Source organism: Acomys russatus, chromosome 26, assembly GCF_903995435.1.
Source record: "Acomys russatus chromosome 26, mAcoRus1.1, whole genome shotgun sequence".
Classification (NCBI taxonomy): Eukaryota; Metazoa; Chordata; class Mammalia; order Rodentia; family Muridae; genus Acomys; species Acomys russatus.
The window spans coordinates 29,516,939-29,529,870 of record NC_067162.1 but is presented as its reverse complement, the minus strand read 5'-3'; the positions used below and the strand labels follow the sequence as shown (position 1 = coordinate 29,529,870).

General features: G+C 47.3%; 1 protein-coding gene across 1 annotated transcript; it reads right to left on the bottom strand.

The window, feature by feature from the left end:
- Positions 1-3,998: 3,998 nt before the first annotated feature.
- Positions 3,999-11,036, bottom strand: LOC127209528 (pyrethroid hydrolase Ces2e-like). Its single transcript, XM_051169182.1, has 12 exons — positions 10,894-11,036; positions 10,178-10,382; positions 8,902-9,040; positions 8,211-8,344; positions 7,871-8,129; positions 6,794-6,892; positions 6,374-6,514; positions 6,178-6,252; positions 5,797-5,941; positions 5,250-5,387; positions 4,789-4,861; positions 3,999-4,354 (listed from the first exon to the last, which is right to left on the bottom strand). Exons 1-12 carry the CDS (start codon positions 10,967-10,969, stop codon positions 4,168-4,170), a joined length of 1,671 nt encoding a protein of 556 aa, XP_051025139.1. The 5' UTR covers positions 10,970-11,036; the 3' UTR covers positions 3,999-4,167.
- Between the last annotated feature and the right edge of the window lie 1,896 nt (positions 11,037-12,932).

Sequence of the window (12,932 nt, the reverse complement as noted above, 5' to 3'; positions counted from 1 at the left end):
AGATCTTCACTCCTCCCACTGCTCCTCCAAACCCAATGCCCCAGTCTCATGCCCAGCTCTGCAACAACATCTGCTGCAGCCTCCCTTCTGCAGCTGCACCCATCTCCAGTGGGTCCCACAGCTCCTCCCTCCCTAATGTTCCTCCTCTCACCCTCATGTCCCAGCCCCCAACTTTAACAGGCACTCCCTGGGAATCCACAGGCCACTCAGACTAGGGAAATGAGTTAGCTCACTCCAGACCTTCACCTCTCCCTCCATTCCTCCAAGTCCAGTCTCCCAGTGGCTCCAGACCTTCACCTCTCCCTCCATTCCTCCAAGTCCAGTCTCCCAGTGGCGTCTCCAGCAAAACAGACTTCCAGCCAAAGTTAATCAGAAGAGATGGGGAAGGACACTGTATACTCACCAAAGGAAAAGTCCATCAGGAGGACATTGTGACTCTTAACATCTATGAATGAAATACAGGGTCACAAAGCTTTCTTTCAAGAAAAAAATATTACTACAGCTGCAATCACATAATGATCCTCACACACTGATAGTGGGAGGACATTTCAATTCCTAACATCTATGAACCAAACACAGGGTCACAAAAGTTTGTAAAAGAAACATTGCTACAGCTGAAATCACATGTCGATCCTCACACACTGATAGTGGGAGACTTCCATACCCCGTTCTCACCAATAGACAGGTCACCCAGACAAGAACTGAACAGAGAATTTAAACCTCTAAATGACACATAGAAAACTCTCCCTGGTGGAATGCAGGTTAAGCACAAACTTGGAACTTCTGATAATGATATAAAGTACAAGACAGAACATTTATTAGCCAGGTCAAAAAATAGATAGTGTCAACAATGAGGTAAAAACTTAAGTCATGTGCATGGACCATCAGTGGGAGTGTGGGTGTCATGGGGGACCAGGAGATTGAAAAAAGCCAGGATGACCAGTCCATACAAAGACAGGGTCTTCTGAGGGAGACAGGGAATAGGAACCTCCTCTGCTAGACATGTCTGAACCTTCTGATGTGCTGAGATCATGCAAGGGTCGGCCTCACAGGGTCAGCTGAATCCTCGGGGGTGCGCAAACATACACACACACACACACCGCCTCAGGCTCAAAAAACTAATAGACACCAGACCTACTTCTCATAAGGATTACACCACCTGCCACCTTGGGACAGAAATAGGCCACATGGATAGATTGGCTTAAACATTGATCATAGGTGACATTTGATTTACAAACACCATGAGTGGAGACATTTTCCATTGTACACACCCTCGATGGCTGATATAAGAGTGTTTGTGCCTCACATGCTGTGGTGAGTGAAACCTTGTCTCCAGGGAGAAGTTGCTAAGGATTGACTCTTTAGGAGTTGTCACAGGAGACCTAAAAAGGCCAGCACAGAGAATTGGACCTAGGGCCAAGACTCTACCCCTCAGATGTTTATTTATTCCTTGCTTATTTAATACATGAACACAGTGTGTCCAGATCTTGAACACCATTATTTATCCCATCTGCCCAGTTAAGGACACAAGGTTCAATCTCTGGCGTAGAGACCTGGTCCTCACCACATAGCACATATGCTGGTATCTCAACCTTGGGCTTCATGGTCTCCTAAAGTATAAACACAAATGTTATGAATCATACATGTTCATACATGTGTAGCACATGTACTATTGAGAGGCAGTGCATGTATACAGGATGGGTAGCCCTTTATCCTGAGATCATGAACCCCTTCTGCTTCAGTCTTTCCAGGAGCTGAGCCACAGACATCCATCTCAGACTGAACTAGCAGCAGCTTACGCTCACTTTCAGGGCAGCTGGAAGTGATGGAGGCAGCAGGTCTGTGGCTCATCAGATGTGCTACAAGTCGTTTGTAGACATGAGAAAGCTTGGTGGCTGGTAAGAGATGGATATGGAAACCTGACACCCAACCAGCTCTGATGTAGACAATTACCCCTGTGGGACTTTGCTGGGCAGAGGTTTGAGTCAACTCCTCCCCAGAGAAGCCAGTTTATTTGCACACAGAAAGAGGAAGCACTCCCTCCTGTCTCCAGAAAGTAACCATAAAATCCCTTTTGGCAAAAAGATGTGACTAACATGGTTCCAAAGCAGCCCCTAAATTAACAAGAGGCCCCTGAGACAGGCATGCAGGAGATATCTTGGGTACACCTCTTGTATTTTACAACCCATTGCTTTTTTAAAAACCGGGGTCCCTAAGTGGAGGGAGCTTTTTTGTCCCTTTTCTCTGTCCTCCAGACCCCAAGCCTTTTGTCCTTTCCTCCTTTCTCCTAGGCTTTTTTTTTTTTAATCTCTCCTTTTGTCAGCTTAGCTCAGACTCTTGCCTCCAGACTAAATGCATGAGACTTAGTATGTGAATTTAAACCTAGTTCTTTGCTTCTTGGCTGTCTTATTTTGGCTAGGTGCACTCACCTACCTAGCACTCTTTTAAGTCTGGGGCTCCCTTCTCCCTCACTCTAAGAGACCAGCTCAGAGAGATGCAGAAGCAGAGGCTTGCTCTCACAGAGGGTGGGAACCTGGGATCTCTCCACCTGCTGCTTCACCAGGGGACTTCATTGCCTCACCACAGAGTGAAGGCGCATCCACACTCAACTCCATCCGGTTCCTCTGGCCCTCTGTGCAGAGCAGCCCAATCTCGGGACCAGAGAACCAGAGAGGAGGATCAGGAAATCCAACAACCCCAAAGTTTCTAAAGAGGGAAGGCACAGAGAGCTGGATGTAGGGTCTTTCGTATGTCAGGTAAGTCCTCTACCACCAAGCTGTATTCCCAGAACCTTGGCATTTTTCCTATTGGTAATTTCATAAATGAACATAACTGTCATATGCATGCCTACCCCGCCACTCCCAAGACCCCAAACCCCAGAACCATGTTGCCCTTCCAACTTCATTCCCCCTTCTCCTCCTTATCTTCTTCTCCCTCCTCCTCTTCTCCCTCCTCCTCTTCTCCCTCTTCCTCCTCCTCCTCCCTCCTCCTCCCCTTCTTCTCTTCCTATTCTTCCCTGTCTCCTTTCTTCTTTTCCCTCCTCTCCTTTAACAACCCACTGAGTCAAATTAGGTTTTTAAAGGGATTATTTTTTGTACTTTTTTTCAAGAGGGTTTCTCTGCATACTCATGGCTATCCTGGAACTCTGTTGACCAGGCTGGCCTATAACACAGAGATCTATACCTGCATCTGCCTCTTAAGCCCTGGATTAAAGGCGTGCTCTGTTGCCACCTACCAGCCATTTTTATACTTTTCATGTGGAGATGAACTACAATGAAATTTTCCAGTTTTATCTGGCACTTCCTCAAGCAGGTCCTAAGCTTCTGCTGGCCTCCGCTCTCCGAGTAACTAGGATTACAAGTAACTAGGATGTCATTTTATTGGCTTTATTTTATATTTTTTTATGGTGCCCATGGCTTTTTATCTACAGGGCAAGCTCTCTACCACTGCTATATCCCCAGCTTACAGCGTCTTTAAATGTTTAACACATGTGTCTCATGACTCAGCAATTCTGCTCTAGGTTATAAACACAAAAATTGAATACATGTGGTCACATGAAATTACATGTAAGAATATCCCTAGAGCTTATTAAAACCCAAATCTGGCATGGTAGGTCCTATAAGCCTATAATCGAACCTCTCAGGAAGAAAGGCTGTAAGATCGTGAGTCCAGGGCCCTCCTGGGCTGTATAGAAACTGTGTACAAAAAGAAGAGCTAATAAACAAGGGCAACAGTTGTGCATAGATTAGGTGAGTGGATGAAATGTGCTGTGTGCACAGGTGGATGGCATTCCACAGTAACGTGAAACAAAAACATTTCAAGAAATGACATAAAATGTGTTCTATTTATATTGAATTGGAGACAAGTCCCAATATAGCAAGATAAAGTAATGTCATGTTTGGGTTAAAACAGAGTTAAAGGTAATGATCGTCAGCAAAAGTCTCCCTTGCTCCCAGGTCTGGTAAGCAGGGACTTCATAGTATGAGAGTATGTAATGACTCTAACAAAAGTTATCCTTGCCTGATAAACACATTTGAAAGGGCAAATGCTATGGTTAGAAGTGCTTCTGTGAGTGCTGGAACAAATACAAATCAACAAATTGACCTTGTAACCTCTGAATGGTCCCACTTGCCCTCACCCCCAACATGTCTTTCCTGACACAGGGCACTACAACTCTGCATGCTTCTCCTGGACTCCCTTCAGCTCCTGGATCTTCTGGGGCAGAGTCTTGGTCCAGAACTGCAGCCTGCTGGCCTTCAGGGCTCGGCCCACAGCAGGATGGATGTCCAGCTGCAGGTACTGCTCCTCATGGTCCAACATGGGCCAGTAGGGTAGACCCTCGCTGTTGGGGTTCCTGTGGACAGGCCATCCAGCAAAGAAAGGTGAGGTCACTCTGGTCCAAAGCGTGGTGCTCTGATTTGGATCAGAGTAGTGGCCCGAACAGACTAGAAGGTTAGGAGGACTGATTTGGGTCAGATGTCCTGATATAAGGACATAGGTGTCACCCAGTTGGGTCTGTTCCATGTAGGACAAGGTTACCTGGCTTGTTTTGTGTCTCCCTGTCAGAGGCAAGATCTAAAGATCTATACACTGTGACCTGCCCACCAGGTCACTGTCAGATGAACAGTAACCAACATATATAAAGTGTCTGTTTAGGTTATGTCCTGTATAGGAAAGACTATTGTGTCATGAGGATGCACGCATGGCGATGAGGCCACCACAAACAAAGGGAGACCTGGATGGGGACTCCTCCTCCTGGAGGAGATAGAGGGAAGAACATCCTCTCACCCATGCCGTGCAAAGTTGGCCCAGTACTTCATCATCTTCCTGCTTAGCATCTTCTCCTCCTCAGTGAATTCTACTGTAGACAGAAGGAAAAATAAGATCTTAGCGACCCGCTGCAGCTGTCCACCCAAATTGACAACCACTATCCCAGCTGTAGCCTGACCCTGAGTTCTAAGCCTGACTCCCTCTTCCCATCACCATGTAGGATCCAAGATCCAGCCAAGCCTCTAATTGAATTCTCCAATGTTTATTTCTGCTCCAGTGTGCCCTTCTTCTTCCTTCGATAACAGACTAGACTGGGAAGGGCCCAGCTTCTAACTCTAGGGCAGCATTATGAATGGTGTGTACACTTGATTCTGTCCTCTTCCAGAGCCTTGGCTTCCTCAGCTGGACTGAGAACTTACTGTTCTTTCTGGGACTCTCCTAGGCCTGTCCACAGCTCATGCAAAGTAAAGAAGACTCACACTTGATGTCCCAGAAGAGGGATCCAGGCACATAAGCAAGCTCATCCCCGTGGTCAGCCTTCACATGAGGTGGCCTGATATCCTTGAGGAAGCTGGACTGATGTTGGAACTCATAAAAATAGACAGGAGCGTGGGAACCTGGGGTGTGAGGACACAATCGTGACATAGTGGCTCCTTACCTGGAGCTGTCCTGCCTCGTCTTTTATGTAAAAAGATACCTTGGTATAAAATTATCTGGAATTACATGAGTTAAACTGGGGGGTCCAGGCTAGAGCACTGTCAACAGGAAAACCCTTAGTTAACAGTGAACCCAGTTTTCCCAAGTTGTTTGGGCAGGTTGGTGAGTATCACTAACATGTGGCCTCACACATTCATAGATAAACTCCATCTGTTGTACACTAGACATAAAGATTTGCTGAGGTAAGGGCCCTCAGACCCCTGGTATTGGAGACCTGATCAAGACATGAGTGAGGCCCGGAGCCTACAGAGCTCACCTGGAACCGACAATTAGGAGCTTCCCCCTTGGCCTGGTTAAAGATGTACTCACGCTGAAAGTGTGCTACTTGGAGTGCAGGGATCGCAAACATGAAGTCCGCCATCATCTCATTGAACTGTATTTGGAGAGTCTGGGGGTCCTCAGTGTCTCCCATGTACTCTTCCATCAACAGATCACTACAGTCAGGAAGCAACATCTATACCAGAGACATCAGAAAGATGAAAGCTAGGCAGACTACTGGGTAAGGGAGCAACAGTCTTGGGATGGAGAGATGGAGCCCCAGGTGAGAAAGGGTATAGAAGGATATTCGCAAGCTCTAGAATGAGCCTACCCAGAAACAGACACACACAACAACCTTTATTTCCAGGGTTGTTGTCTGGGTGATGCAAGTGGGCGAGCCTCTTTATTCGGGGAGAGCCTATAAAATCTCACCGTCTCTGCTGTGCTCTTCAGAAGAGTCCGCATGGTCTCTCTGTTCATTTCCTTCATGTTGTGATTACGGAGTATCTGGAATATGGAAGGCAGTCATAAGTGTAGAATAAGATGGACCCAATTCTACAAATCTGCAAGTTCCTGCCACCCACCATTCAAGCCCCGAGTCTTTCCTGAGATTGGAACAGTGCCTCACCATGGGGATGATCCAACCATACTCATCACTGTTGATACCAATGATGCTGGGGACAGGGTGAAAATCCGCAGAGGCCAACAACTCCAAGGGGTGCCTGGGTAAGAACTCCCCATCTACCACACCAGGGGTGTTTTTGAAGACCTGCGACGTATTAAAGGTCAATACTGAAGGTCAATCTCATAGGTGTTCTGGTGCCTACTGAGTTACCCACGCCATTTTCCCAGTTTCCTACATTTATCTCAATGCTTACCCACCCCTCCCCCACCCTAAGAGATCCTATACCTAGATTAACCTATCGTGCTGTTCGTTTTGCACCCAGAACTAAAATGACACAAAGGCGTGGCAGTGGAATGTTCTGTGTAGAACAGCTGTCCCACCCTGTCCTGTCTCCCACCCTCTGAGCCACATAGTTGTTCCCACATTGTTAATAGCCAGAATCTCCTCTTCACTCTTCTCTCTCAGGCAGCGCATCAAGGCCTCTGACTCCACAGGCTCACATCCAGATAGGTTGGCCACCATCTGTAAACGGACCAGGCAGGAGCTGTCTCATCCTTCCAGGCAGATCGAAGCTTTCCCAGTCCCAACTAGATGACAGATCACATCCTTTTTTCTTTTTTTTTTTTTTAAAGATTTGTTTATTTACTATTTTTTTTATTGTATATGAGCGTTTTTATCTGCAGAAGAGGGCATCAGATCACACTATAGATGGTTGTGAACCACCATGTGGTTGCTGGGAATTGAACTCAGGACCTCCGGGAAGAGCAGGCGGTGCTCTAAACCACTGAGCCATCTCTCCAGCCCCAGATCACATCCTTTTGTGTGCTACATGTGGACTGGTATAAGTATGAAATCATTACTACATTTCTGTTGTTCAGAGATGATAGTCAGAAAGACCATTCACGTGCACAGTAATTTGTCTCTTTTCTTTTTTAATCTATATGAGCATGTGAGCATGTGATGTTTGTGTGTGTGTGTGTGTGTGTGTGTGTGTGTGTAAGCATGTGCCCAACATAATTTGTGTGTAAATCCTCCCTTCCACTTTGCTTGAGACAATGACTTTTGGTTTGCAACAACCTACACCAGGATCCAAACTGGGACCCTCTGGGAATTCTCCTGTCTCTGCTTTGCATCAAGCCACAAGAGCACTGGGACTATAGATACATATTACTACACCAAACTTTTTATGAGTTCTGAGTATTTGAACTCAGGACATTGGCATAGTAAGCACTTTTACCCATTGCTTCATCTCTCCAACCTAGGCACACTTTGTTTTGCCAATAATGAAAGCCACTGGGTACAGCGTTGCTGGCCACATATCATACTCAGTATGAATAAAGCAGACAGGAGTGGATTCCAACCTCTAAGTCTCTCATAAACTAATGGGAAGAGGCTATTTCCCATGGTTCTTGTTTTTTTTCCACTGTAAAGAATAGCAGAGTTCTAGTGTGTGAGGGTTGTGTTGTCAGGCTCAGATCTGGGATGGTAGAGGGAACTCACTGTGTAGACCACCTCAGAGGTGTCAGAGATAAGGCTAGGCAGCAGGGCCACTCCACTCTGCATGATGGCTCTGTGGATGAGTCCTTTGGACATGGGGGACACAACAAGTGAAGACACACTTGTGCCACCTGCTGATTCACCAAAAATAGTGACACGGTCTGGATCTCCTCCAAAGTGGGCGATGTTCTGCTGGACCCAGTGTAGGGCAGCCACTTGGTCCAGGTAGCCCCAGTTGCCTCTGGCGTGCTGGTCTCCGGTGCTGAGAAATGGTAGGAACAGGGATCACAGTACTATCCTATTTCTGTTCAGCCCCCATTGCCCTGTCCAGCTCCAGGCTCACCTGAAGAAGCCCAGGATACCCAGACGGTACTGGATAGTGACCACCACCACATCCTCCAGGGCTGCCAGCATGGATCCATCATACGTAGAAGCCATGCCCCAAATTAGCCCACCACCATGGATCCACACCATCACCTGGAGAAATCAACATATGTGTCGACTGACCCCCTCCCACCCCAGGCTGCATATATTGCCTATTAGATAACCAACTGCTTTGTCTCTGTGTGGGTACATACACACAGAATCTTGCACCTGGGACAACATGGTCTGCTCTAGTCCAGTTAGCATTTTTTTCCAGCCCCACTCTCCTCACAGGGCATTCTTACCATGGATTTGTAGTTCTAGATACAAAGTAAGTCACCATTATTCCAAGAACCATCAAAAGTGGAACAAAACAAGGTGTCTTCATGAATGTCCCTCCTGGTTATTATCCAAAAGGATCATCAAATCTCATCAGTGCAACAGATATTCCAAATCTAGACATTTGAGTGCCCTTGGTGTTCTGTCTTTGAGCGCCTGGATGGGTCTTCAGGGCTCAAGTTGGTACAATGAGTCCCAAGTGGTTCAAAGAGCCACGGGTTCTGACATCTCAGAACTCAAATTTTCTGTGCCCCATACCCAGGCTTCCTTTCCAACCAGCCTGAGAAAGAAATCCTCCCCACTCCACCCAGTTGACCACAACTTGAACTCACAGGCAGCTTAGAGCCCTCATGGGCATGGGCTGGTGTATAGACACTGAGGTACAGGCAGTCCTCAGACATAGAGACAGGAGAAGTGCCCATTTTAATCTTCAGATTTTCTAAATTCAGGCTGTCAATATCTTGTAGGCACCTGGTGACAATGACAGAGCTTTATTCTAAGAGGCATGCACTGGGTAAATCCATCCCCTTAACCTGGATTTGCTCTCAGCCACTTCAGGTGTTGCTCCTCATGAGGTCCTGCTAAGACAGAATCCTCCTCCAAATCCCGTTCTAACAACCTAAAGGTCACAGTGTTTGTGGAAGCTAAAGCAGAGCCAGAGGTTTCCAATTGGGTTGGAACCTAGATTGTTGTTTTGGTTTGGTTTCATTTCATTTTGAGGGTTTTTTGAGACAGGGTTTCTCTGCGTAGCCTTGACTATCCTAGACTCACTTTGTAGACAAGGCTGGCCTCGAACTCACAGAGATCTGGCTGCCTCTGCTTCCCAAGTGCTGGGATTAAAGGCATGCGCCACCACTGCCTGGCTTGGATGTTATTCTTTCTGAGTCTGGGATAGACAGAATTCAATGGGTCTCCATGGATATATGCTTGGTTTCCTGTGTTGACAGTCACCACCTTCCTCTGTACTCTTTCAGGCCTGAGCTGATAGTTACTTCTGATCATTGACCTGCCACCTTGTAGAACTACCTGGGGGGGGGGAGTCTCAGTGGGGGGTTGTCTAGATCAGGTGACCTGTAAGCATTGACCGTGATGGATTTTCTTGATGATGTTAATTAAGGTGAGAAGACCTGCTCTTCCTGGGAGGCACCATTCCATCGGAATGAGCTTCAACACTGTCTAAGGTTGAAGACCCTGAGCTGCGCACATGCAGGAATACATTTATCCTTTACCCTCTGCTTCTGATTATGACGATGGGCTAACCAGCTCCCTTAAGGTTTTGAGTTGGCCAGCAGCCATTACTTCTGCTCTCCTTGGGCACCTGAAGTGTATTCTGCTGGACACAGAGACTCCTGTTGGGCACACACCCAACCTTGGCAGCGAACACACTGCACACTGCATAATCTGAATCTGCAAACAGTTTTGTCTTTGTTTCTCTCTGCAGTGCTGGAGTTAACTCCCTTTGGGTGAAAGACTCTGACCAGTACCTGGGAACGTAGCCCTACTCTAGACCTTAATACCAATTCACTGAAGACTCCCAAACACAGAGAAAACTGCTATGGAGCTGAGACGGAGGAAACACGACAGTACAGTACAGAGCTCAGAACTTACATGGCTGGGTGGGAGGTCCCATCTCTCACACCACTCCATGGCTCAGGGGCCTCAGGAGGTGCAAAGCGCAGTGCTCCTACAGGAGGCTTGGCAAAGGGAATTCCCAGGAAGGTGTGGACACCAGCTTCAGTGTCTTTCACATGGACCAGGCTCCCTCTCACCTGGCCCATGTGTGTGTTCCTGATGGGGCTCCTTGAGTCCTGGCCTGTGGGTAGAGGGATGACATCAGGATTGGTTCTGTCCACGTATCTGGTGAAGAGCTCTTAAAGCCTCTCAGTTTCTCTGTGGGATGTAGGGGTGGGAGATCCCCTATCTCCCACAGGCAGGGACCTCTCTCAGGGTCCTTTTGATGGGTGCCAGCACACTTCTCTAGGTGTTTACCGACAAGGAGACACAGCACAGTAGCACAAAAGTGTTAGCATTGTCATTATCATCCAAGGTCAGTAGCAAATACAGCCACAGCTGCGGGAGCACTCAGGAGAAAACAGGAGGGAACTATCCCTCCTGCCCTCTTCCTCCTGGCCCGCATTCCCTGGACACTGAAGCCTCTTTGCTGGGGGCATTGGGAGGCATGCCTTTTCCACATTTTCACCTGTCATCTCCACCCTTTCCTTTCCTCCCTCCCTGATGCTTTCTGTCCCACAAGCTCAGCCTCTGACTCAGCAGAACTGAGCAGCTCTAACCCTGGTCCCCGTTTCCCACTTAGGGAGTCTTACCCTGCCCGTGGCAGAAGAGAAGCAGGAGTCCGCAGACCACAGTGCCCAGCCAGCCAAGAAGTCTATCCAGTGGCATGGTTGACTGCTAGGCCTGAGTGAGAGCTCTTAAGAACGACCTGGGTTCTAACACCAGGAAACAGAATATGTGAGCCTTGACCAGGCAGGAATTTGCCCTAGTGGGACATAGGTAAGAGTTTTATTGGGTGGAGCAAAGTTCTTATTGCAAGGGAGTTGCACTGACTAATCCAAAATAACAGAAACTAATGGCCAGCAGGCAAAGCAAAGCTACCTCTGCAGTTTGGTTTTTCTTTAACCCCCTAGAAAGACATAGTGCACTGGCTAGTTTTATGTCAGCTTGACACAAGCTAGTGTCATCAGAGAGGAGGGAACCTCAATTGAGAAAATGTCTCAGAAGAAAATATCCAAGAATGGGCAACAGGCAATACTGTAGAGCATTGTCTTAGCTGGTGATTGATGGAGGAGGGCCCAGCCCATTGTGGGTGATATCACCTGGGGCTGGCAGTACTGTGTTCTATAAGAAAGCAAGCTGAGCAAGGTGTAAGCAGCAAGCCTGTGAGCAGAAGTCCTCCATGGCCTCTGCATCATCCTCTGGGTTCGTGCCTCTGGGTTCCTGGGTACCCCTCCCTGTTATGCCTTGACTGGTCACTGAAACACTGGTAGCCAGCCTCCAGAGATCAAGTTCACAGTCACCTACCTTCACGGACGGGGACCTGCTGGCTCTAAAACTGAGGACAGTCTGGGCTCTTGGGGCCTGAATTAACGTAAGAATACAAGCCCGTGAGCAAGAGTTTCAGAAAGAGGCAGAACCTCGGCAGACTACATCTGAGAGTACAGAATCAGAGGCTCCCTGAAGGTAGTGTCAGGAGGCTCAGCTTCAGGGCTTTAAAAGCTCAGCATTTAGTGCTACCTGAGAAGTGGCCTTGGCTCCATTTTTCCTGCCACTAGGGGTCTAGGGAATCCAAAGAACAACACAGAGAGACTTGTTCCATGGCAACTTCCTAGTGGTTTCCCCTAGTGTAACAAAGCTGTCTCCCCTCCAGCATACTCTGTGGTCCTAGATCCTGTGTAAGCAAAATGCTCCCTCTATCCTCAGTTCCCTGACTGAAGCAACAGCTGAAGTGTGGAGACTGAGAGGTCCTCAGCATCCGCAAGATCATAGAACCAGTTTCTTTAGTTAACAGCACAGCATGTTAATCTTCCTAATCCTGGGCAGCAGCACCAGGCTGGAGGAGGGTCCCCCATGCACTCTGCTCCTCAATGCGCTGTCCTTCAGAAACCCTGCGCTGATGACGGCAAAGACTATGAGAAATGTGGAATAGAGAGTCCCACTAGTGTTTTTCTATATGTGAGGAAATTGTGAGTGAGTGTGTATATAAGTGTGTGTGTATAGTATGTGTGTTATATGTAAGAGTGTGTGATCATGTGAGCATGTGCATTATGAGTGTGTGATTGTGTGTAAGTGTGTTGTGTGTGAGTGTGTAAGTATATGTGTCTATGTGATTTGTGAGTGTGTGTGTGTGTGTATAGCATTGTGTGAGTGTATTTTGGAGGTGTGTCAGTGTGTATGTGTATATAGTATTGTCTGAGTGTGTGTGGTGTATACGAGTGTGTAAATGTGTATATGTGTCTAAGTGCCTGTGGTGTGTGTGTAATTGTGGATGTATGTTTAGTGTGGGTGTGGGTGGTATGTGTCGTGTGTGTGAGTATGGGTGAGTGTAGGGGGTGTGAGTGTGGGTATATGTGAGTATATGTGAGTGTGTTTGAGTTGTGTGTGAATGTGTATAGTGTGAGTATATGTGAGTGTGCATGCGAACATGCATGTGTGTGTGACTGTAAGTATTGTGTTTGTATATGTGTGTGTTGTGTGAGTGTGTGTGATTGAAAGTGTGTGTATGTATGTGAGCATGTAAAAGTGTATGCCCATGAGTGTGTGTATCTTGTGTGTGAGCATGTGTGTGAATGTGTATAAATGTTTGTGTGAGTGTGTGTGCTGTGTGAGAGCATATGTCTTGTGTGTG

What these genes read in the sequence shown, in the direction of transcription:
- LOC127209528 (XM_051169182.1), bottom strand. Translation starts at nt 10,969, where the DNA reads ATGCCACTGGATAGACTTCTTGGCTGGCTGGGCACTGTGGTCTGCGGA. An exon ending in ATGGTTGGATCATCCCCATG is followed by an intron (nt 6,253 to 6,373) that starts GTGAGGCACTGT and finishes TCCATATTCCAG; the next exon opens with ATACTCCGTAATCACAACAT. An exon ending in GCCAACTTTGCACGGCATGG is followed by an intron (nt 4,355 to 4,788) that starts GTGAGAGGATGT and finishes GCCTGTCCACAG; the next exon opens with GAACCCCAACAGCGAGGGTC.